At 40.7% G+C, this 21,978-nt stretch overlaps 1 protein-coding gene across 3 annotated transcripts in view; it reads left to right on the forward strand.

The window, feature by feature from the left end:
- ACOX1 (acyl-CoA oxidase 1) overlaps positions 1–21,455 on the forward strand; it is a 24,841-nt gene extending 3,386 nt beyond the window's left edge. Inside the window, exons 2-14 of one of the 3 annotated variants that reach the window (XM_079904456.1) lie at positions 1,952–2,112; positions 7,919–8,079; positions 10,659–10,766; positions 11,951–12,070; positions 12,211–12,326; positions 12,740–12,909; positions 13,831–13,993; positions 14,586–14,776; positions 15,044–15,223; positions 15,361–15,466; positions 15,600–15,743; positions 15,900–16,106; positions 17,108–21,455. In XM_079904456.1, the coding sequence (XP_079760582.1) occupies positions 2,048–2,112; positions 7,919–8,079; positions 10,659–10,766; positions 11,951–12,070; positions 12,211–12,326; positions 12,740–12,909; positions 13,831–13,993; positions 14,586–14,776; positions 15,044–15,223; positions 15,361–15,466; positions 15,600–15,743; positions 15,900–16,106; positions 17,108–17,158 (1,782 nt within the window). In that variant the 5' untranslated portion in view covers positions 1,952–2,047 and the 3' untranslated portion in view covers positions 17,159–21,455. The remainder of the gene's footprint in view (positions 1–1,951; positions 2,113–7,918; positions 8,080–10,658; positions 10,767–11,950; positions 12,071–12,210; positions 12,327–12,739; positions 12,910–13,830; positions 13,994–14,585; positions 14,777–15,043; positions 15,224–15,360; positions 15,467–15,599; positions 15,744–15,899; positions 16,107–17,107) is intronic. The other 2 variants (XM_079904457.1, XM_079904455.1) reach the window with 2 other exon arrangements.
- The last annotated feature ends 523 nt before the right edge of the window (positions 21,456–21,978 follow it).

Raw genomic sequence — 21,978 nt, forward strand, 5'->3', positions numbered from 1 at the left:
CCACTTTAGTGATGAATATGTTTTGCAAAGAGCCTTACTTCTCTTTGTAGTACAGCAGCAGGAAGTTGCTGCTGATTGGTATTTCTATACCTCCTTTCCCCTCTTTCTCTCCTTTCAGTTTAAGGTTGTTTTTTTTTAAGGTTTTTTTTAAAATTTATTTAATTTATTTATTTTTGGCTGTGTTGGGTCTTTGCTGCTGCGCGTAGCATTTCTCTAGTTGTGGCGAGCGGGGGGCTACTCTTTGTTGCGGTGCACGGGCTTCTCATTGTGGTAGCTTCTCTTGTTGCAGAGCATGGGCTCTAGGGCGTGCAGGCTTCAGTAGTTGTGGCACGTGGGCTCAGTAGTTGTGGCTCACGGGCTCTAGAGCACAGGCTCAGTAGTTGTGGCACACAGGCTTAGTTGCTCCACGGCATGTGGGATCTTCCCGAATCAGGGCTCGAACCCGTGTCCCCTGCATTGGGAGATGTATTCTTAACTACTGTGCCACCAGGGAAACCCTCAGTTTAAATTAATATTTGATATTTGTGTGAAAATCATAGAACCTTAGGATTAAAAAGCATTTCTGATGTTGACTAGTCCAGGCATTCCTTGGATGTTTGAATCTGTCCCCAGCACCCCTGAAAGGTGGTGGGATGGTTTCAGGGCCTCCCCAGATGTGAATTGGCAGCCTACCCCCCCCTTTCCCTTAATTCATGTTCTGCTTGTTGTACAAGCCAGGATAGGCTGGCGGTGACACTGCTTCCAATCCATCCCTTGAAAAGTCATGAGGGTCAGTTAGGTGGTACTTACTTTGTACCCTAAGCTCTTTTTTTTTCTTTTTTTAAATAAATTTATTTAGTTTATTTACTTTTATTTTTGGCCGTGTTGGGTCTTTGTTGCTGCGTGCGGGCTTTCTGTTGCGGCGAGCGGGGGCTACTCTTCCTTGCGGTGCGCGGGCTTCTCACTGCGGTGGCTCCTCTTGTTGTGGAGCACGGGCTCTAGGCGCGTGGGCTTCAGTAGTTGTAGCACACGGGCTCAGTAGTTGTGGCTCACGGGCTCTAGAGTGCAGGCTCAGTAGTTGTGGCGCACGGGCTTAGTGGCTTCGCTGCATGTGGGATCTTCCCGGACCAGGGCTTGAACCCATGTCCCCTGCATTGGCAGGTGGATTCTTAACCACTGCGCCACCTGGGAAGCCCTTGAAGCTCTCTATATAGATAGATCTGACAGAATAGACCCCTAAAAAAGCTACAGCACAATGTAGCCGAGGCTGACTAGTGTACGTAACTCGTATTTTGATCATCTCACAGATTCTCTTTTGTGAGAAAATCGTTGAAGACTGAATTTCATTATGATTAGAGTTCCCTTAATCTGGAATAATTTTCAAAGACCGGTTGTGATAAATTTTTAGCACTCACATTACCTACTTAGCCGTTTCTAAGCTCTGAAGACCTGTAGAGATGTGTGCTTTGGCCCCAGAACGTATATGTACCATCCCGGACATTTGCTTCAGTTACTAGGGAAAGATAGTATAAATTATTCTTCTTTGGGACATTTTGTTAACAGGTCAACAAATAAGTGTTCTGTGGAGTGTCTTTTGATTTTCAAAACAAGTAAAACCTGAAAATAATCCAAAAACAAATAGGCAGATCCTCCAAAAACTCAAACCAACAAATAACACCAACAGTATGATAAACAAAAGGGGGTTGAGGCTAAAACATGGTAGAATTTGCTTCCTGGATTAAGTATGAAATTCAGAATTCTGGCCCTGAAATGACTAGGGGGAGAAGAGATTCCACTAGATTCTGCTGTTGGCTTTTTAGGTAGTAAATGATAAATATTAGTCTTAATTTCCTAAGAAAGAGGTTTAAATTTTTCTAACCTTCATCCTCAGGGCCACAGCCATCTGGCGGGATTGGTAGTAGAATGCAGTTTCCAGAGTAAGGCTGAGATCCTTTTCTTTTCTCTCCCGTAGACTACATTTGGTCAATTTTGTGGAACCTGTGGGCCTCAATTACTCCATGTTTATTCCTACCTTGCTGAATCAGGGCACCACTGCTCAGCAAGAGAAATGGCTGCTTTCATCCAAAGGACTCGAGATAATTGGCACCTACGCCCAGACGGAAATGGGCCACGGTTAGTCCACGTTTGAGGCTCAGCGGGTAACCCACCTCAGGACTGCAGTTAACAAATGACTCCTGGCAAAACGAACAAACAAAAATGACTCCTGGCATTTGACTTTTTTCTGCTGCTACACATTTGGGGTTTTATTTTTAAATTGTTAAATCTTAAGTAAAATTCAGCCTCTTATTTTCTGATAGTTTCTTTCCCCTTAAACTGGTCCAAGACTCTGGCCTGAAGCATCTGTCATTGTTATTTTTTAAGGCTCGTTACCATTGCTGCATACATCCGTTAAAATGGGTGTTGAGCAGTTTGGAAAGATGGGGTTGAAAATACGGCAAAGCGCCCCATTGTATTGGTGTCTGATTAAAGACTTAGTTGCAAATTCTTAAGAGGGTTCATGCCTCAGCAACATCTGGAAGATGCTGTGCTTTAATGAAGTTAAAGATGTGGATTTTAAAGGGGCAGAGGGTTAGAGTGGTGAAGGTTGTGAGATGGTTTGGGAAAAAGTCCACGATGCTCTTCATTGCTTTTTATTCATTTTTCTGTTCATGTCCATGGACTTTATATTACCAGTAATTCTTGGTTAAATTGTTCCTAAAAACCTGGCTACTTTCAAAAAGTTTTGTGTTTAGTCTTGTGAAACAGGTTTGTTTTCATAGATGAGGCCACTGACAGGTTTGAGTGTCTTGGAATTTGAGCTGCCCGGTTCATAATGCTTCCCTTATGTAAATAAAGGAAAGTAAAGAAAAAGAATGAGAAAAGGATGCAGATATCAGGAAGACTTCATTTTTGTGTTTGATTTGGTGCTTTCTGGTTTGCAAATTGGTTTAAGGAAATGTTCTTTCCCATAATGCCTGTGGGAACTGCAGATTCTGGTCATGGTACAGTTTTATGAACACCCTGCCAAACACCCATGGCCATCTTCAGGATGGTCAACACTGAGATGACAGACCTGAAGGAAGGTGTCCTAACGGAAGGAATATCACATTCCTACAATGTTCCTCTCTTGGAGTGTGCCCTCGTGTTTTGTTATCTTGAGATAGCTTTGAAATAGGGGGCATAAGAAGTAAACTGTTGTGAGGCTAAGTGAGTCTGATCTGTGTATCTCTTGTTGGTCTAATCCTTCTGCCTCTATCTATAAGGTACATTTCAAATGTATATTTGAAGGAAGAGAGGAGGAAATGAAGACTTGAACTTCACTGGTTTGAGGAGCCCAGAACGTTGAACTGAGGTCCTTTGTTGCTCTGGGCGAGTTTGTATTTGTTAGAGTTTTCTTTCCCTTATTCCTTCTAGTTTTCGAATGCTTTTTTGTATTCGAACCAACTCTGTCTCAATCTTTATGGTTTATTTAGAGAACAGAGTTTTAAGATTAGGTCTTGTTTCTTGCTGGAACTTTGTCAGTTCATATTAGTTGTGCTTCACTGACTGCTGTTCTTTTCCAGAGAAGCCAGTCAGTTTGTTGGCTAATTTGCATCCTGTGACAGTACGGTCTTATGTAGAATATATAAAAAGTACTTCAACACCAACGGGATTGGAAATAGAGCAACTTGTACAGGATGAAGATTTGACCATTTAAATTCTGAGACTTTGGAACATTGGTCAACAGTGATTATCTAAGTGTTCTCACAGAATTGGCTATAACTTCGAGTTTGGGATTCTTTCACCTCTGGGTAGCCGCTGAGAAGTGAGAGACTCAAAATTTCTCAGGCTTATTCCAGAATCCTCAAGAATCTTAAAATTCAACCACTTGCAGAAAGTCTAGGTCACCAGTTTTCTCTCTTCCCTCAAGAATTGTGTCTTCCCTCCTCTAAATACACACCTGTCTGTATAGGCACACAAGCCCCAACACACATTTGGTCTGTGAGTGCGCGAGCCTTAATCAAAGGCAGAGGCCTGGGCCAAGGAGGGCACCCTCTTCCTGGGGTTCTGGTGTTAAAGGGACAGTCTGGGACGTGGTCCAGGGGTGTTATCCTCACCATACGTTTCTCCAGGTCACAAAACAAGTAGTGTGTTTGGTCTTCACAGGTATTTGATCATTTCATGTTCTGGCCACTTAATAGGAATTCTTCTTGCCTTTTCTATTATTGTTATTGTTATTTTAATTATTAAGGAAAATAGAGCTTATGTAGTACATACTTACCATCCTTGAAGATGGTGGTGCAGATTCTTTGCAAATTCCGATCACTAATACTCAAATGTGAAAATACTCTTCCTTTGAAACTTGAAAAATAAATAGTAAACTCGATTTTGTAAGTCACTAATCTTTCTCTCCCTGTATCTCACTGCTCTGTCTCTCCGAGAGTCTCCTGTCTTCTTTTTCCAGGAGGGATTCTCTTACCTTTTGGACTTCCCATGAGACTTGCTCCTTGGGTATTCTAATTTCCCCACTGTCAGTAATAACAATATCAGTCTCTTTACAGAAACTGTGTTCTTTGGGTTATGCCTTTGGAATATCTTTCTCAGAAATGAATTACTACATCTGAAGGGAATGAACACTTCATAGCTTCTGTTGCTCAAGACATGGAACAAGTTTTGATGTACTTAGTGTACTCGTGTCTCCATAGTCCTATCAACGTGATTACTTTGTTTTTTTGCTACTTTTATATATATCTAAGAGTTAAAGTTTTAATTCCTCTAGTGCTAGTGAGCCTGGATGTTACATGTTTAGGTTACTGTAAACTGGGTTTTTCTCCTTTGAGTATTGAATACATAGAATCTGCATATTGATCTTACAAGATTTTATTGTATCCTTCCAATATTTCTTTCTGTTGCCTCTGTTTGATTAAGCATTTTGGCCTTATGTATTCAGTGCATCCTTCTCTGAATAGGTATAAGTTTTCTTTTTCCCGTATCTTGGATAATTATCTTCTATTTTATTCCCTTTTTTGTTTGTTTGATTTGTGTTTAATGCTTTGACTTGTGTATGATACAGAGATGAGTGAACCCCATACTATTTTTGTGTTTATTAACTAGTAGCTCTTTCCCCTCGTTATGTTCTTTCTGGTTCATCTTAGAGTTTTGTAATAGTTTCAGTTTATTTATGGAACCTTAAATATATTACATTAATTTTTTTCTTTATTTTTCTCCTAGCATCATAAGCTTGGCTCATTGTTGCTTTTTAAGATATTTAAAAATCTGATAGAATAAGCCTACTATTGCTATATTTCAATTTATATGTATTTGGTGTCCTTGCATACTTATTCTCCTAGATGAATTCTGATTTCAGTTTGCCAAGTTCGAAAACATATCCTGTAGGAATTTAAAACCCATTGCCTTAAATCCCTGTATTTTCTTGGGAAGTATTAATTTTATTTAGTCCTCTCAGCCAAGAATTAGCAATTTCTTTCCTATTGTCCATTTTCATATCTTTTATTCATCCTGTTAGGCATTTATATTTTCTCTTAATTAAATCTGTAATATTCTGAGCTAAATTACTTAACAGATTTTTTAAATATTTTGTTGCTGTTATAAATCACCTTTCTCTTTACCAGGGTTTTCTATTTGAATGGTTCTAATGGATAAGAATGAGTGATTTTTTTTTTTTTTTTAATCCTGGTTTTTCTAAATTCATTTATTATTGATGGTGTTTTGTTTTTGTTGATTTCCTAGGATTATAATCATATTGTCCGTGGAGATGCTATTTTGATTTCTTCCTTTCTCATATATTATTAATCTGATAATTTTGTCCTCAGTATTGACTGCTAGCCTTCCCAGCCCTGTATCATGTAGGAGAGCCTGGGAAGGCCTTCTGGTGTTACGGTTTACCAAGCAAAATGTTGGTGCTTTGAAATTTTAAAATAAATTAATTAAAAATAATATATGATCTTTATCATGCATAAATGGTATAGCAAATACTTGATTTAAATCAAAAACTATCCAGGTCACTTTCTCCTTGTAACATTTCTGCATTTCATCCACTTCTGAATAATCCTTATCCTAGTCACAAGAGACATTTTTCTCCTGAAAACATTTTTTTGCTTCAAGACAGTTTCTGATTATAAGTAGTTTTACCCCTGCCCTCCTGAGTGTACTCTGTGGTAACCCTTGGTGCCCCTCATTATTCCCGAATACACGCCCACCCATGACGAGTCTGGGCGCCTCTGAATGGCCTCTCCTTCACCAGGAATCGCTCTGGTTTCTAGTCATGGAAAGTAGCCTCTCAGCACCGTGAGTGGCTGGCCCCAGGCCACAGCTTTCAGTCCTACTTCAGAGTTTTCTTCTTTTAGCTCCTAGGCGCACATTAATTTTTCTTCCTACACATCATTCTTTTAAAAACAGCACAGTTGACATTCCTGTCTGTGCGTGAAAAGTACTCTCTCATCCCTGGAATGTGTTTTTCCAGGGATTTCCACTTTTTTTCTTTTTTTTAACTTTTTATTTTGAAATGATTACAGATTCATAGGAAGTTGCAAAAATAGCACGGAGACGTCCCGTGAACCTTTCACCCAGTTTGCACCAGTGGTGACATCTTACAGGATTTCCACTTTGATGCTTCCGAGTCTAGATGTGATTTTGGCAAGTCTTTCTAGTGTCCCCACTGTTGTCCTCAGCCCAGGTTGCACTAGAAGACGTGATTAGGAGATGAGATTCTTGTCCTTGTTTTGCCATTATCTTTTTGACCTGAAGACACATAATTCACCTCAGCTTTAATTTCTCTGTAAAATGAGGAAGTTATTCATGCATTCTTCAATCTTTATGTAATTGGTTAGCTGAAAGCTCAGCCCACCCCCCGCCCTCTTTGGAAAACATCACATGTCAGCCCCTGCCTAGAGCACCCTGTCCTGATTATTCTCCTCCTCAAGTGGAACAATTGGGGAAATTTTGAAACTGAAATGTTTAGGCTCATTTCTAAGATAATGAGCACAGGAAGAGTAACATAGAATTGATTAATTTTGAGCTGGAAGTTAAATAAAATGCCAGTAGCATGCAACAATACAAAGCCATATAGAACTATTTCCTATTAGAAATAAATTCACATAAAAGTCTAAGGCACCTGCAAATTTTAAATGGAAAAGAATGACTTTAGAAAGTGGATTTAAAATGACAACTAACATGTTTATTATCATTTGTGATAATTCCCATATAATTGTAATGGAGAGCTTGTTATGCATGAATCTGTTATTTGTAAATGTTACGGCCTTCACTAAAAATCACATGTCTTTTTATTTCTGAAATTAATTATTGGGATGAAGAGCACTGTCAATTTTTGTATTACATTGTTTCAGTAGCACGTGGCTGGATATTTGTGATGGATCCAAATGAAATGACCAGAATTATGTGAGGAATGTGGATTAATGCTGGATGCTTTATGGACAAACGGAAAAGATTCTAGCCTAGAAGCATTATTGGAATTAGATCCTGGAGAAACTTTTGTCCAAAAGAACCACTATGTTCTCCTGTCTCAACTTTTCATTAGAATAAATAAGTCACTGTACAACTTATAGTCTCCATTCCATCCAGCCTTTTCAGGTTTTTTATTTACTTTAATTGCAAGGCTCGAATCCTCTGCCTTGCGCACATGGTCTTGTGCTGCACAGGCTTTGGCATCGGTAGCCAATCCCTACCAAGATTAATTAATTTTAGAGATGAGTAGCCTTAGAAAATACTTCTCGCCAACATAAGAAAAATGGAAATTGCTAAGAGTTATAAAGTAATACAGACAGGGCAGTGCTCCCATCCATGATAAAGTCCACCCATTAATTCATACTTAACAGAAGGGTTTTTTTTCTCCTTCCCTTGCTCTGTTTGTTCAAATTGCTGATTCTCTCACACCTGATGACTCTTCTCTCAAATGCCCATCCTTGGTATTTCTTTGAAGCCTTGTGCACCGAGGGCAGTCTGGGCCTCTGGATCTTCACTTGGGCATGTTCCTGCCCACCTTGCTTCACCAGGCAACCGAGGAACAGCAGGAACGCTTCTTCGTGCCCACCTGGAACTTGGAGATCATTGGCACTTATGCCCAGACAGAGATGGGTCATGGTACGGTGCATTCAGTCTACCTTCTGGGTTGGGCGGGGCTCTTCGAGCTTAGCATGCATGGAGTGTCCACCACGTGTCAGCAGTGGCATATCCACGTGCTGTGTAAGATCTGTTTAAATGCAGTCTTTCTGCAGCGGCCAGGGTTTTCACACATATAAGTCTCGGCACAGACAATGCTTTGGTCGGTGGAAATAAAAGCTTATATTATCGCAGACATGCTGATTGATTATTCATGGTTCCCCTTCAGAAGGTCAAGAATTACAAGTCAGGCCTTCCTTAATAAGTGATTTTTCAAGTTTACTGAAGTTGTACGGAATTTGTGTGTATATAGAGCCTGAACCCATCTCTTTTTCTTCATTACTCTCTGGTTATCTTTGCTACTGATACCTTAATGAACTTGCACAGATTGCAGAAGAAATACAGATTAATAGAATGTGTGCTCTTTGACTTGCTGAAGGGAAATGAGTGGCTTATATAACCAAAACATGCAGCATTTTGTACCTTGACTTTATTTGTGCCTTGATTCAGTAAATTCAGTAAAGTTCTGAAAGTGGCTTTGGCCACAGTTTAGAAAAAATAAGATAAGTTGTACTTCCGGGCAGTTGATTTCATACTTTCTGCTTTTTAAAATATATATATATATATTTATTTATTTTTGGCTGCGTTGGGTCTTCGTTGCTGTGCATGGGCTTTCTCTAGCTGCGGAGAGTTGGGCTACCCTTCATTGTGGTGCATGGGCTTCTCATTGCGTGGCTTCTCTTATTGTGGAGCACGGGCTCTAGGTGTGCGGGCTTCAACAGTTGTGGCACGTGGGCTCAATAGTTGTGGCACGTGGGCTCAGTATTTGTGGCTCGCAGGCTCTAGAGCGCAGGCTCAGTAGTTGTGGTGCACGGACTTAGTTGCTCCGCGGCATGTGAGATCTTCCCGGACCAGGGATGGAATCTGTGTCCCCTGCATTGGCAGGCGGATTCTTAACCAGTGCACCACCAGGGAAGTCCCTGTACCACCTTTTTTTTTCTTTCCATCCCTCACCTGTCTTTTCCTGGATGAACTGGATGGGGCTGGAGGTGGTGGCTGTGCCTGGTAGCATCCGTTCCACATTGGTATCTGTGTTTACCATTTGTTTACTTCTGGCTTCTCTTTTCCTACTCAGACATTTCAGAACAGCTGGTCTAGTGTATATTTTCCACTTGCTCCTTATTCCTGTACAACTTCATCTTCATTTGATTGCTAATTTGGCTTTCAGCTTCCGTGGTAAATAGTATTTTAGAGGATTTTCCTAAAACTCGAAGTGGAATACTGTTTGATTCAGTTGTGCATTTGAAAACGTTTTGTCATTACCTGTTCTGTTTAATATGCTACCTCGTTTTCTATAAAAGTTTCTTCTTTGGTGAAAGGAGTCTTAGTGTCTGATTCCTTGATTCCCACACAGGGAAAGGTTGTGGATCACACATAAACTGTCCATTTCTGTTATTTAACTCGGGAGTTTCTAAGTGTTTCACAGTTTAAGTGTTTAATGAGATCTGGCATTATCAAAGCAGTTTGGTAAAAGGTTCTCAGCATTGGCTACAGGATAGTATTACTAAGGAGGGTGTCACTTAGAACATTTTTCTGTAACTTTTTTCAAATAATTTTGGCACGTTTGTATTAGGATTTAAAACACGAATCCCTGTCTGTCTCCATTATACATAAAATGGAAACTCTTCCTAGTCACACTAGTGAACCAGCCAGGAATAAGTTAAGGCTTAGTGTTGAGTCTGCAGGGTGAACTTGGACTTTATTATTGGACTTTTAGAAATTAAAAAAAGTGACTGTTCCAGGTCTTTTCCGCATAATGATTATAACTTTTTTTTTTTTTTTTTTTGCCGCACTGCAAGGCATGTGGGATCTCAGTTCCCCAACCAGGGATCGAACCCGCGCCCCCTGCATTGGAAGCGCGGAGTCTTAACCACTGGACCGCCAGGGAAGTCCTGGTTATAACTTTTTAAGTTCTTGTTTTCCTTTCTAGCATTCATTCTGAAATAAATTCTCAGTTTACAAGAACTTTAGCCGAGTCTCTTCCTGTCACGTGTTCTCATTCTTTGTTATAATACAGAATTCCAGAACATTGCATTGGTGTGGTAGACACAATACCAATGAGTTGAAATTGGCACACTAACAGCTTAGATATGCCTTTAAAAGGTCAGTTAACTTCCCTGTTAAATTCGTATCCTGTGACCTTACGAAACTATGATTCTAATCTGCCTTTATTTTACATTTTCTTTTGGTTGATCTAAATAAATGTTCCATGTCCACTGCCACAGAAGTGCACTAAATCAAGTACAGAAATGGAATGTGCTTGACATTCGTATTTTCAGCTTAATAGGAACAAATCAGGAAATTACATATTAATTAATTAAGCTTAGGAAATTACGTATCTTGGTTATTAACCATTTGTAGTTCATCTACAGATGTTCTATTGTTGTTAGATTTTGTTACTCTCTGAGATGCTAGAGCTTTAAAGGACTGGGCAGGAGATTTTACCCTGTACCTGTTTTTTCCTGTATTCTGTCTGAAGTAGGTGTAATTCATTTTCTTAGGAACTCATCTTCGAGGCTTGGAAACCACAGCCACTTATGACCCTGAAACCCAGGAGTTCATTCTTAATAGTCCTACTGTGACCTCCATCAAGTGGTGGCCTGGTGGGCGTAAGTGAATTTTTTAACAGTTATTGGATGTTTTAAGATTTATTATAACGTGTTTAGAATGTAGAGCTTATATGAGAATATAATTTTGAAATATAGAAAAAGCTTCTTAGAGCTTAAACCATTCTAAGATATTTCACATTCTCTTGTGTTGCATGTTACAGATATTTATATGTTTTACAAAGCGCAGAAAGGGCAGCTATCTTACTCTGCTTTTCGTGGTTTTTCATTTAAATATTCTCATGTGTTAGCATAGTTTCCATAGTCATCATTTAAAGTAATTTAGTTTTCCCTGTTTGGTTAGTCATTTCCATACTGGAAAGCATTTGAGTTGTTTTCAAATTTTTATTATAAATAGCTTTGACATGAAATTTATTTAATATCGTCTTCCATTCTGAGTTATTGTTTTAGGATATATATTTCAGATGAGATTAGTGGTTGAAGGATTTTGTTATTCACGTTATATATTTTGATATGGGATGTTACGTTTTGATAGGAAAAAACTAGCATGCAAAAAAAGAAATATTTCTGGATGCACTAACCAAAAATCTCTTAAAGCAGCTGTATCCCATAGTACTTTCTGCAATGATGGAATATTCTCTGTCTTTGCTGTTCAGTGTGGTAGCTACTAGCCACTTTCAGCTTTTGAGCACTTGAAATGTAGCTAGCTGACCTGAGGGACTGAATCTTTTATTTAATTATAATTAATTTAAATGTAAACAGCCACGTGTGGCTAGTGGCTACTGTTTTCGAAAGCCCTGCCTTAAGGGAGAAAAAGGATGTAATTTAAAGCAATGTTCTAGAATTATCCTAAAAATTTATTTATGTAAATGAATGAAAAATAAGTAGAAAAGCCTACTTTTTAAAAATGCTATCAAATTAACATACTGTACACTTTAACTTAGACGCTATATGTCAATTACATCTCAATTAAAAATGTGTTTATATATATTTAAAAAATGAAGGATCGCTTTGCCAAAATTCAATGAATTTTAATAACTATCAGCTTAACTGGATTTCCTTCTGAAAACTAGGCATGACACTGTCATAAGAAAAGCTCTCTGGGCACACTTTATTGATGGAATCTAGTGTTATATTTAACATATGCTTTTTTCCCCCTCTTTTGTTTCTTTGAAAATGTAAAAATGTTTGCTCACTTCCCTCTCTTGTTCTCTTTGATGTTGCAGTTGGAAAGACTTCAAATCATGCAATAGTACTCGCCCAACTCATCACTCAGGGGAAATGCTATGGATTGCATGCCTTCATTGTACCTATTCGTGAACTTGGGACGCATAAGCCTTTACCAGGTTAGAACTGTTCATCTGATGTTGAGGTGAAAATTAAACCAATCACTTTCTTCTGCAAAAAGTATAATACATAACTAAAGAAGAGGAGGGAAGCCAGGAATTCCAGAGCATAAACACCTTGTGACTTTCATCTGCGGTAGGTATTACTGTTGGAGACATTGGCCCCAAATTTGGCTATGATGAGATGGATAACGGCTACCTGAAGATGGACAATTATCGCATTCCCAGGGAAAACATGCTGATGAAGCACGCTCAGGTATATTTAGACAGAAAATAGGAGGAGAGGTATCAGACGGGGATTTCAGTGGCTGTTGATAATCACGGGGTTAGAAGGATCTGTTCTTTTAGAAGGTACTAACAGATTTTTACTTCTGAAGCTGCTTTTATTATGACCATGAAATCAAAAGCAGTTGGCAGGTATGAAGAGCATGTTTTGTTTTGCAAAACCAGTGGGGCTCAAACTTTAGCATGCATTAGAATCACCTGGAGGGCTGGCTAAAACCTAGAGTGCTTGGCCCCCAGAGTTTCTGATTTAGGAGGTCAGGGTGGGGACTGAGCATCAGGTGATGCTGATGCTGCCTTTCTGGGGACCACACTTTGAGAACGACTTGCCTAAACTGCCACTTGGTTTTAACAGAGGGAAGCATCCATCTCATATTCTTTTTCCAGGTGAAGCCTGATGGCACATACGTGAAACCCCTGAGTAACAAGCTGACCTACGGGACCATGGTGTTTATCAGGTCCTTCCTTGTGGGAGAATCCGCCCGGTGTCTGTCTAAGGCATGCACCATTGCCATCCGCTACAGTGCCGTGAGGCATCAGTCTGAAATCAAGCCAGGGTAAGGGTGGAGTCGGAGATGAACTTGGTACTGAAGACCTGGCTTGGACCCCATCCAAATATCAAAATTCCCAAATGTGTTGTGGAGAAAGTGCATTTGCTGTAAAATTAGCTAGGATGGCAGTGTACTGAGTCTGAGAACCTAGACTTCCCTTAAGTGGAAAGTTGAGAATAACCACCTAATTATTACTTTTAGCCTTCTAAGAAAAACAGTAATATTATTTGAGCTTTATAAATGAAATGTTGAAAACACTGAAGGTGGTGTGAAGATTCTAGTTGCTACTAACAGTTACAAATCGGGTATAGTGAAAGTGACATTAAACTTGATTCTCTGTTGTGTTCGTGGACATGGTTTATTCTTACAACTGCCTATTACTTGGGCATGACTCTTTGATAAACTTTTTACTCTTAAAGAAGGAATAAAGAAATTGATACGAGCAGACCTGCTTAGACTTCAAATATTTAACTCAGTGCATTGGGTCTCCTCAAATTGTGGTCAGAATATAGTTTATTCAGCCATCTAGACCCCTTTAATGTTGTCTTCCTCCTGTGAAGTTAATGAACTTTGGTTCCGGAAGTTGCCATGAGATACAATTTTCTTAGATTGGAAAGACTAAGAAAAATATGAAAGTCAGCTAGAAAATCCTGTCCAACTAAGGCAGCTCATCAAGGTGGTTAAGCACGTGGTCTTCTATAGCCAGATACCCTAGATTTAAATCAAGGATCTGCCACTTATTAGCTCTCTAGGTTCTTAACCTCTCATTTTCTCCATCTGTAAAATGGGGGTAATAAAAGTTAACCTCACAGGATCTTTATAAGGGTTCGATAAATTAGGCTTTCAAAGTGCTTAGACCAGAACCTGGCACATAGGAAGCTCTGTGTAGGCATTTAATTTTTTCTCCCCTTTTTTTATATGCTTTAGTGAACCAGAACCACAGATTTTGGATTATCAAACCCAGCAGTATAAACTCTTTCCCCTCCTGGCCACTGCCTATGCCTTCCAGTTTGTAGGCGCATACATGAAAGAGACCTATCATCGGATTAATGAAGACATCAGCCAAGGGGACCTGAGTGAGCTGCCTGAGGTCTGCGTCGTGTCTTGTTCCCTTGTGGGCACCCTTCTAGTTCACATTTGCCCATTGGATCATGTCCAGAGAAAATTAAACATTGGGATATCTTGAAAAGAATCCATATATTCTCAAAATACAGAGAGAGTTTGCTAATTGAGAGTGGATCAAAGGTGAAGATGCGTGGGTTTGTTTTTAAGTTTCAGAATTACTGTACCATGTTGGTCATTTATTAATCAAAGGAACTTAAGTGGTGCCACTTTTGCCAAGTAGAACAGTTCAGAAGGGAGTGGGGGAATGTTGCTGGCTCAGGCCAATCAGATGAGCTTGCTTTTCAGTTTACATGGCATAGCAAGTGATTTTGTTTGCTGTTTGTTTGGTTGATTTTTTTTTGGCCACGCCACGTGGCTTGTGGGATCTTAGTTCCCTGACCAGGAACCCAGGCCCCTGGCAGTGAAAGCGTGGAGTCCTAACCACTGGACCGCCAGGGACGTCCCTGCCAAGTGATTTTGAAAGTGACAAGTGCTGTTAAGTGAGGCTAAGTGTGTCTCATTGGAATGCGGGCTGTCAGCACCACAGATGTTCTGATGGCCTGTGCTTCCCCCTTCAGCTTCACGCCCTCACTGCCGGGCTGAAGGCTTTCACGTCCTGGACGACTAACACTGGTATTGAAGCATGTCGGATGGCTTGTGGCGGGCATGGCTATTCTCACTGCAGTGGACTTCCAAATATTTATGTCAATTTTACCCCAACCTGCACCTTCGAGGGAGAAAACACTGTCATGATGCTACAGACGGCCCGGTGAGAATCTAATTCATGATTTCTCATAGGTGTTCTCAAGAATGTTTGAGTCCTTTCCGTTGGTTCTTATTCCCATGTTTTCTCTTCTCATTATATTTGTTCCAGAAAGATGTCATTTTTGCCTTCCATCCTGACCCACGGTTTTTTCTTGGGGTCAGGCTAGTATGAAACAGTTGTCCCACAGCTTAAAGTCATTTCAGGAGTTTGTTTTATTTCTGTTTCACGAGAAGCATAGTTGCTGAAAGCATGTGTCCCGGTGACTTTCAGGTTCCTGATGAAAAGTTATGACCAGGTGCACTCAGGCAAGTTGGTGTGTGGCATGGTGTCCTACTTGAATGACCTGCCCAGCCAGCACATCCAGCCACAGCAAGTGGCCGTCTGGCCAACCGTGGTAGATATCAACAGCCCTGACAGCCTGACAGAAGCGTACAAGCTTCGTGCGGCCAGGTGAGTACACCCTCAAGAGCTGGGACAGGGCCACAGGGGCCTCTGTGGCCAGGGGCTTGATGGGAGAGGCGGGAGGCAAAGTCCTAGCAATCACTTCCTTGAGCTCCAGTTTTCTAGTTCTTTTCTTTTTTTAACAGATTAGTAGAAATTGCTGCGAAAAACCTTCAAACTGAAGTGATTCGCAGAAAAAGCAAGGAGGTAGCATGGAACCTAACTTCCGTTGACCTCGTTCAAGCAAGTGAGGTCAGCGATGGTCCTCTCTCCCCCTCCCCTTCTCCGTCCTTCACCACCCGCCTCATTTTCTTAGTGCAGAAACTGTATCACTGTTGAGTCTTTTTCAAAGGTTCTTGCACTCTGGTGTTTTCTTTTTTTCTAGGCACATTGCCACTATGTGGCAGTTAAGCTCTTTTCAGAAAAACTCCTCCAAATTCAAGAGAAATCCATCCAAGCCGTCTTAAGGAATTTGTGTCTCTTGTATTGTCTGTATGGAATCAGTCGGAACGCAGGGGATTTTCTTCAGGTATTTTCTAAGTTTAAGTCCTTTTATTAATGTATTTCTTAATTTTTTATAGAAAAATAATTGTGGTTTACTTCGTGGTTGTATGTGTATATATACACGTATGAATAGATTTATACGTACCTATGTAATATCTGCTTGCTTGCTTGTTTCTTTTAGGGGAGCATCATGACAGAGTCCCAAATCACCCAAGTGAACGAGCGCGTAAAGGAGTTACTGACTGTGATTCGCCCTGACGCTGTTGCTCTGGTTGATGCATTTGATTTTCAGGATGTGACACTGGGCTCTGTGCTTGGCCGCTATGATGGGAATGTGTACGAAAACTTGTTTGAATGGGCCAAGAAATCCCCACTGAACAACACAGAGGTAAAAAAAAAAAAAAAGTCTTTTCACCTTTTGAAATTGTTCATTTAAATATTAAGGCAGGAAAGGCCTCTGAGTGATCATCTTTGAAAGCTTTGAAAGCTCTCATGGCCACTTCGGACAGTCTCTTTATTTGAGCAGCAGGTTCTGAAGGGAACAAGGTCTTCCTGCAGTGTGCAGGTTTTTAGTTTTCCCCAACTATTTAGCAACAATTGAAAAATTTCAAATGTATACACAAATAGCATACTCCAGTGCATCTCCCCCGTACCCTTTGTCATGTTTCAGCAACTGTCTGCTCATGGCCAGTTGCATTTCATCTGAACCTCCCAGCTAAGAATTATTTTGAAGCAAATCCGAGATATCAGATAATTTTATTCATAGATATTTCAGTATGTATCTCTAAAAGATAAGGACTCTTCTTAAAAAACATAAACACAATGCCATTCTCACACCTAAACAAATTAACAGTAATTCTTTAATATCATGAACTGCTACCCAGTCAGTGTCCAGATTTCCCCAGTTAGCTCAATTCTTTTCTCCCCACTTCAGATTTTTTGAATCAGGATCCAAATAAGGTTCAGATAATTTCTTGATTAAAAGTATGCTATTTTATTTTATTTTACTAATATATTTATTTGTTTTTGGCTGTGTTGGGTCTTTGCTGCTGTGTGCAGGCTTTCTCTAGTTGGCGGCAAGCAGGGTCTCCTCTTCGTTGCAGTACGCGGGCTTCTCGCTGCAGTGGCTTCTCTTTTTGCGGAGCACAGGCTCTAGGCACACGGGCTTCAGTAGTTGTGGCTCGCGGGCTCTAGAGCGCAGGCTCAGTAGTTGTGGTGCATGGGCTTGGTTGCTCTGCGGCATGTGGGATCTTCCCAGACCAGGGCTTGAACCCGTGTCCCCTGCATTGGCAGGCGGATTCTTAACCAGTGCGCCACCAGGGAAGTCCAGGTATGCTATTTTAAATTGCAAACTCCGTATCAGTAATTTTTTCTCTCCCTTCCCTGCAGGTCCATGAATCTTACTACAAGCACCTAAAGTCACTGCAGTCCAAGCTCTGAAGTGTCTTGAGGACAAGTTCAATCTCCCGAAAGTAACTGTACTCTACTCCCCTTATACCTGTCACACAAATTCGTGTGGAATCTGTATCAAATTTAGAAAAGCTAGAGCAAATGATAAATTGACCCTTTTCTCTTTTTATAAATGAAAAAAAAAAACAGATTTGAGATTAAAGGAAAAAAACAGTTGTGTTTTACAAGTGCAATTAACACTGAAAGAGACCTGTTAAGCATTCAGAAAAAGCTTTAAGAAATGCCGTGTGACTTCCATCTGTAATGCTGCTGATCCCAGGAGGCCAGGACTTTTGATAATTCGTAGAATTTAACTACTAAGTAGTTAATTATTTTCACATCTTAATTGCTAATCACTGGATATGCAAGTGTTTTTAAGCAAAGGTATTTTTTAAGTGGGGGTAGAACCCTTCCAAGCTTTCCTGCTAATTGTCCTACCACTCCTGCCGTGGGCGCTGGCTAGAAAGCAGGACTGAAGAAGAGGGATTGGGGAAAGAAACTAATCAGGAAACTTGGTGTGTGCGTGTGCGTGTGTGTGTGTGTGTGTGTGTGTGTGTGTGTGTGTGTGTTTGATACATTGACATATTTCCTGCCTGCTTGCCCTCCTTTGCTGGTGTATAGTTCCTGTCTACCTGTTCACAGTAGCATTTTTCTAACACAAGGATTTCTTCAGCACAGGCTACTGCAGGGTCACTGCCCCATGTGATTAGGAGCTAATCTTCCATTGGAGGGTTTCCCTAAATTGTTGCTCTCGTAGCAGTACAACTCGCTTCGCCCCGACTTCTTGGGAAGGGGTAGACAGCAAAGTTATCTCTACATGTAACTTTCGGCAACTGATGGGACCTCCAGATCAGTGGTCTTGATCTCCCTCTCTCTCTCTCCCTCTCTCTCCCTCTCCTGAGAGAGATGCAAAAAAAAGGAGAAAAAGAGAGTCACATTTCTTCTTAGTAGAATAAGGGCAGGAAGAGCTATCAGTTATGGTTACTGTAACTTTGGTGACCATATTAACTAACTTTCCTGGAACAATCCAGATTCCCTCTAGTCTGTCACTTTGGTGCAAGCTGTTAAAATGCTCGGTGGTTACAGTGTCTGGCCTCACAAAAATAAAAGCACCACTCGCCGCCTCTTACACCCAGGAGTCGCACAGAGAGATCCTTTGACAAACCACGTGTTCTGATTTTTGGATCAGAAAATATAATCATTGAAACTGTGGCTAAAGGATAAATGGAAGTTCCATAGAAAATCCGTTTCTTATTGTATATCTGGCATTATTTTCAGTATGTTTCTGGGAGCTTTTTCTGACTTGCTAAATTGTCCTTTCAGCTGAAATCTAATTTATACAATCATTCTATATTTAAAGGCTAAGCATGTATCTCTTAATGAATTTTTTCTTAAAATCAGTGTAAAACAAGTCACTTGATTTTTTGTTTTTGTTAACTCTTTGTGACATCTGCCTCATGAAACCAGTTGTTCTAACATCAGTCTTGAGAATGTAGTGTGTAATTCAGTGGCAATGTAGTTCCTATCTCGGGACCTGCCATAAAATCTACCCCAATGGAACGGGTAATAGGAGATAAGGTCCAGCAGAAGAAATACTGTCAGTTGACACAAGCCGTAATCTTTCCACCAGGAGCACTGACTGGTCATTGTGTTAAGACTGAAGTGAAAAAGCACTGTGTTAATCTCATTTGGGTGTATCTTTGACTAGATCAGATTCTGGGAAATAACAGAGAGTAAATTCAAATTCCTTAATATTGACCTGTTAAATGTAGAATAGTTTCCAATTAGGGGTTAAAAATCTTATTCACAGAGGGATATCCATAGTCAGGATCTAAGGGTGTTTGAAATGACACCCACCCAATCCAGCTGCATAGATCTGGGATCTAAGCAGGTTGGAACAGGTGGTGACTCTGCAGAGCCACCTTCAGTCCAGCACCTTGAGTTTCATTTAAAAACAATCTAATATTGACGGTATTTTTATTCACATTGGAATGTTTTGTCTTGAACTTTGTCCTCTGTAATTAAAGAATAAAGATATCGTAAAACCTCACTAATTTGTTACTATCAAGATGGAAAGAACGTGCCACATAACGAAACATAAGTTTAAATTATGAAGAATTTTAAGATGCAGGTGTAGGTAACACTAAACAAAAAAAGGAAGGAGTGAGAACTGCCTAAGCAGATAAGGCTGAATGGGCCGTGATGCTGTCATTGCAGCGTATCTGAGTGCTCTGTCCATGCAGGAATACAGGTTTCTTGGCTGCTCGTAAGGAAGCAGCAGACCCAGCCTGCTGTCCCTTAGAAGCCAGACTTTGCCACAGATAAGTTTGGTTCTGTTGGGTTCTTTTATGAGCGGTTTTCACAAAGAGTACAGATAAATTTCAACCTAATCTCCAAAATGATAATAAATCTCAGTAGAATTAATGAGATTTTTCTGTTAGATGATACTTATATAAGCCTTTGAAGTTTCATAGAGGTTTTTTCTATTTGTAATGGATGAAGGTTGATACTTCCTCACGTATTTGGAGTTCTACTTCATGCTCTACTCAGTAGATACCGAGGTGTAGTTAAGTGTTTGGATATTGGTGACCTCAAAGCACGGTTGGCCCCAAAGCCTTTGGGGGCCTTCACGTTCTTGTCTTCAGAACATAGTACTGCTAAGTAGCAGCTTATCTTCAGAACATTCACTTAATTGCAACATTAACCACATTCAGGTACTTTCTGAGAACTCACTGCTTGTAATTTCAGATGCCATATACCTAGAGGTGTTTAACAGTTCCTAAAGTTACCAATGTTAGATCTTAATTCTTGGATTCTCGTCAGTGCAGGGCATGGTCGGGGAAATATATTCAGGTTCATCATCCTCGAGTCCTCTGGGGAACAAAAATTCCTTAGACGATTGACTGTTGGTCAAAGTTCCTCCTACCCCTTTCTGAGTTTTTTCCATCCATCCTAGTAGAAAGGGAGAGGATTAGATGCAGATGGCCTGTAACACCCACTAATCTTTTTATACATGTGGAAGGAATTATAGCTTTTCTTCGAGCAGTAGCTCTGCTGCAGCTGGAGAGAGGACCAGTGCCAGGAGAATGATGATTCTGCTTGAGAGAAGAGTTTTTTTGAGTCTCCTCAGATAAAGGTTTTGATCATTTTCATGGAATAACAAAGAGATCATCTCAGCTAATTGAATATTTACTGATCCATTCCTGGAGGATTAGACCAAGTCATTGTAAATGATGAAAATGTATTTTCATTTTAAAATATTGGTGGAGTTTTGCTTATAGTTGTCCAAACTAAAACTTTCAGTACCTATTTTTGTGGTCCATGATAGTAAACTTAGAAACATAAGGAAATTTTAGAGTTACTGGATGTTAGCTGTTGCAGACCTGCAAATTCCTAGATTTGAAGGGATTTTTGTTTGATTTTGATTTTGCCTTAAATTTAAGTGAGCCACTGATTATCTCTGGAAGATCACGGAAAATTGGGAGGGATTTTAAGAATTCCAAACCAGGGACTTCCCTGGTGGCACAGTGGTTAAGAATTCGCCTGCCAGTGCAGGGGACATGGGTTCAAGCCCTGGTCCTGGAAGATACCACATGCCGCGGAGCAACTAAGCCCGTGCACCACAACTACTGAGCCTGCGCTCTAGAGCCCGCGAGCCACAACTGCTGAAGCCCGCACACCTAGAGCCCATGCTCCGCAACAACAGAAGCCACCACAATGAGAAGCCCACGCACCGCAACGAAGAGTAGCCCCCGCTTGCCGCAACTAGTGAACGACGGCGCGCAGCAACAAAGACCCAATACAGCCAAAAATTACTAAAAAATAATAAATTTTTTAATTTATAAAAAGAATTCTGAACCAAAGTAACTTGTTCTGCCACATTACTGTCAACTGTTTCACAGATTAGGTAACAAATATGTGATCTTACGCATAATATTCCAACTGATGATTGCTACTTTGTAAACACCATTTTATTTCCAATTGCTGTGGATTCGAGGAAATGACTTGTATCTTTTGGAATGTGTAAATTACTTTGCTACCTTTTCCCCTTTAACTCTTGTGGTTTGAGTTTGGTTCCTAGCTGACGAGATGCATTTAGCATGTATTGTTACCCATCCCTGGCAGGACGTGTCAGTGAGGGTGGGGGTACCAAGGAGGCGCGGGGGGTCCAAAGCGTGAGAATCATGGTTGGACAGCAGTGACCCACCAGCTTTGCTGGGCCTGCGAATAAGCCAAACCACTAACCTCTCCTTTTGTAAAACTGAAAAACCCTTAATAAAATCTGTAATCAACACAAAAAGTGTCTTCATTAGGTGATGGTGTTGGGTTTCATTCTGGCTTCCCAGCTTTGATTTTCATAATTGAACAGGAAAGTCACAGCTACTTTCCTAAGCTTTGGGGTGTGGAATAAATGCATATTTATAGTTTCACCACGTCCGTCTTCTACTCTTGACACATTTCTCACGCCCTCCACCTCTCCGCAAGTCAGCGCTCAGAAGAGAGCTGGAAAAAATTGATTTCCGTGCGCAAGGGGGATGCTAGTTCCCCGACCAGGGATCGAACCCATGCCCCCTGCAGTGGAAGCGCAGAGTCCTAACCACTGGACCCCCAGGGAAGTCCCTGGAAGTGTTCGGTCGTGGAGCCCAGGCCCCCGGCAGTTCCCCAGGGAAACCGGGAGGAAGAAGCTCACCTGCCTTGGATCCCGGTAGCGACCGCTTCGCAAAGGAGCGTTCAGGCAGCTCCTAGCAACGTGTCAAGCCGCAAACAAGAGGCCGGGCGCCAACTAACGGCCGCGGCGAGCCACCCTGGGA

The sequence above is a fragment of the Stenella coeruleoalba genome, assembly GCF_951394435.1.
Source record: "Stenella coeruleoalba genome assembly, chromosome: 19".
NCBI classification, from domain to species: Eukaryota; Metazoa; Chordata; class Mammalia; order Artiodactyla; family Delphinidae; genus Stenella; species Stenella coeruleoalba.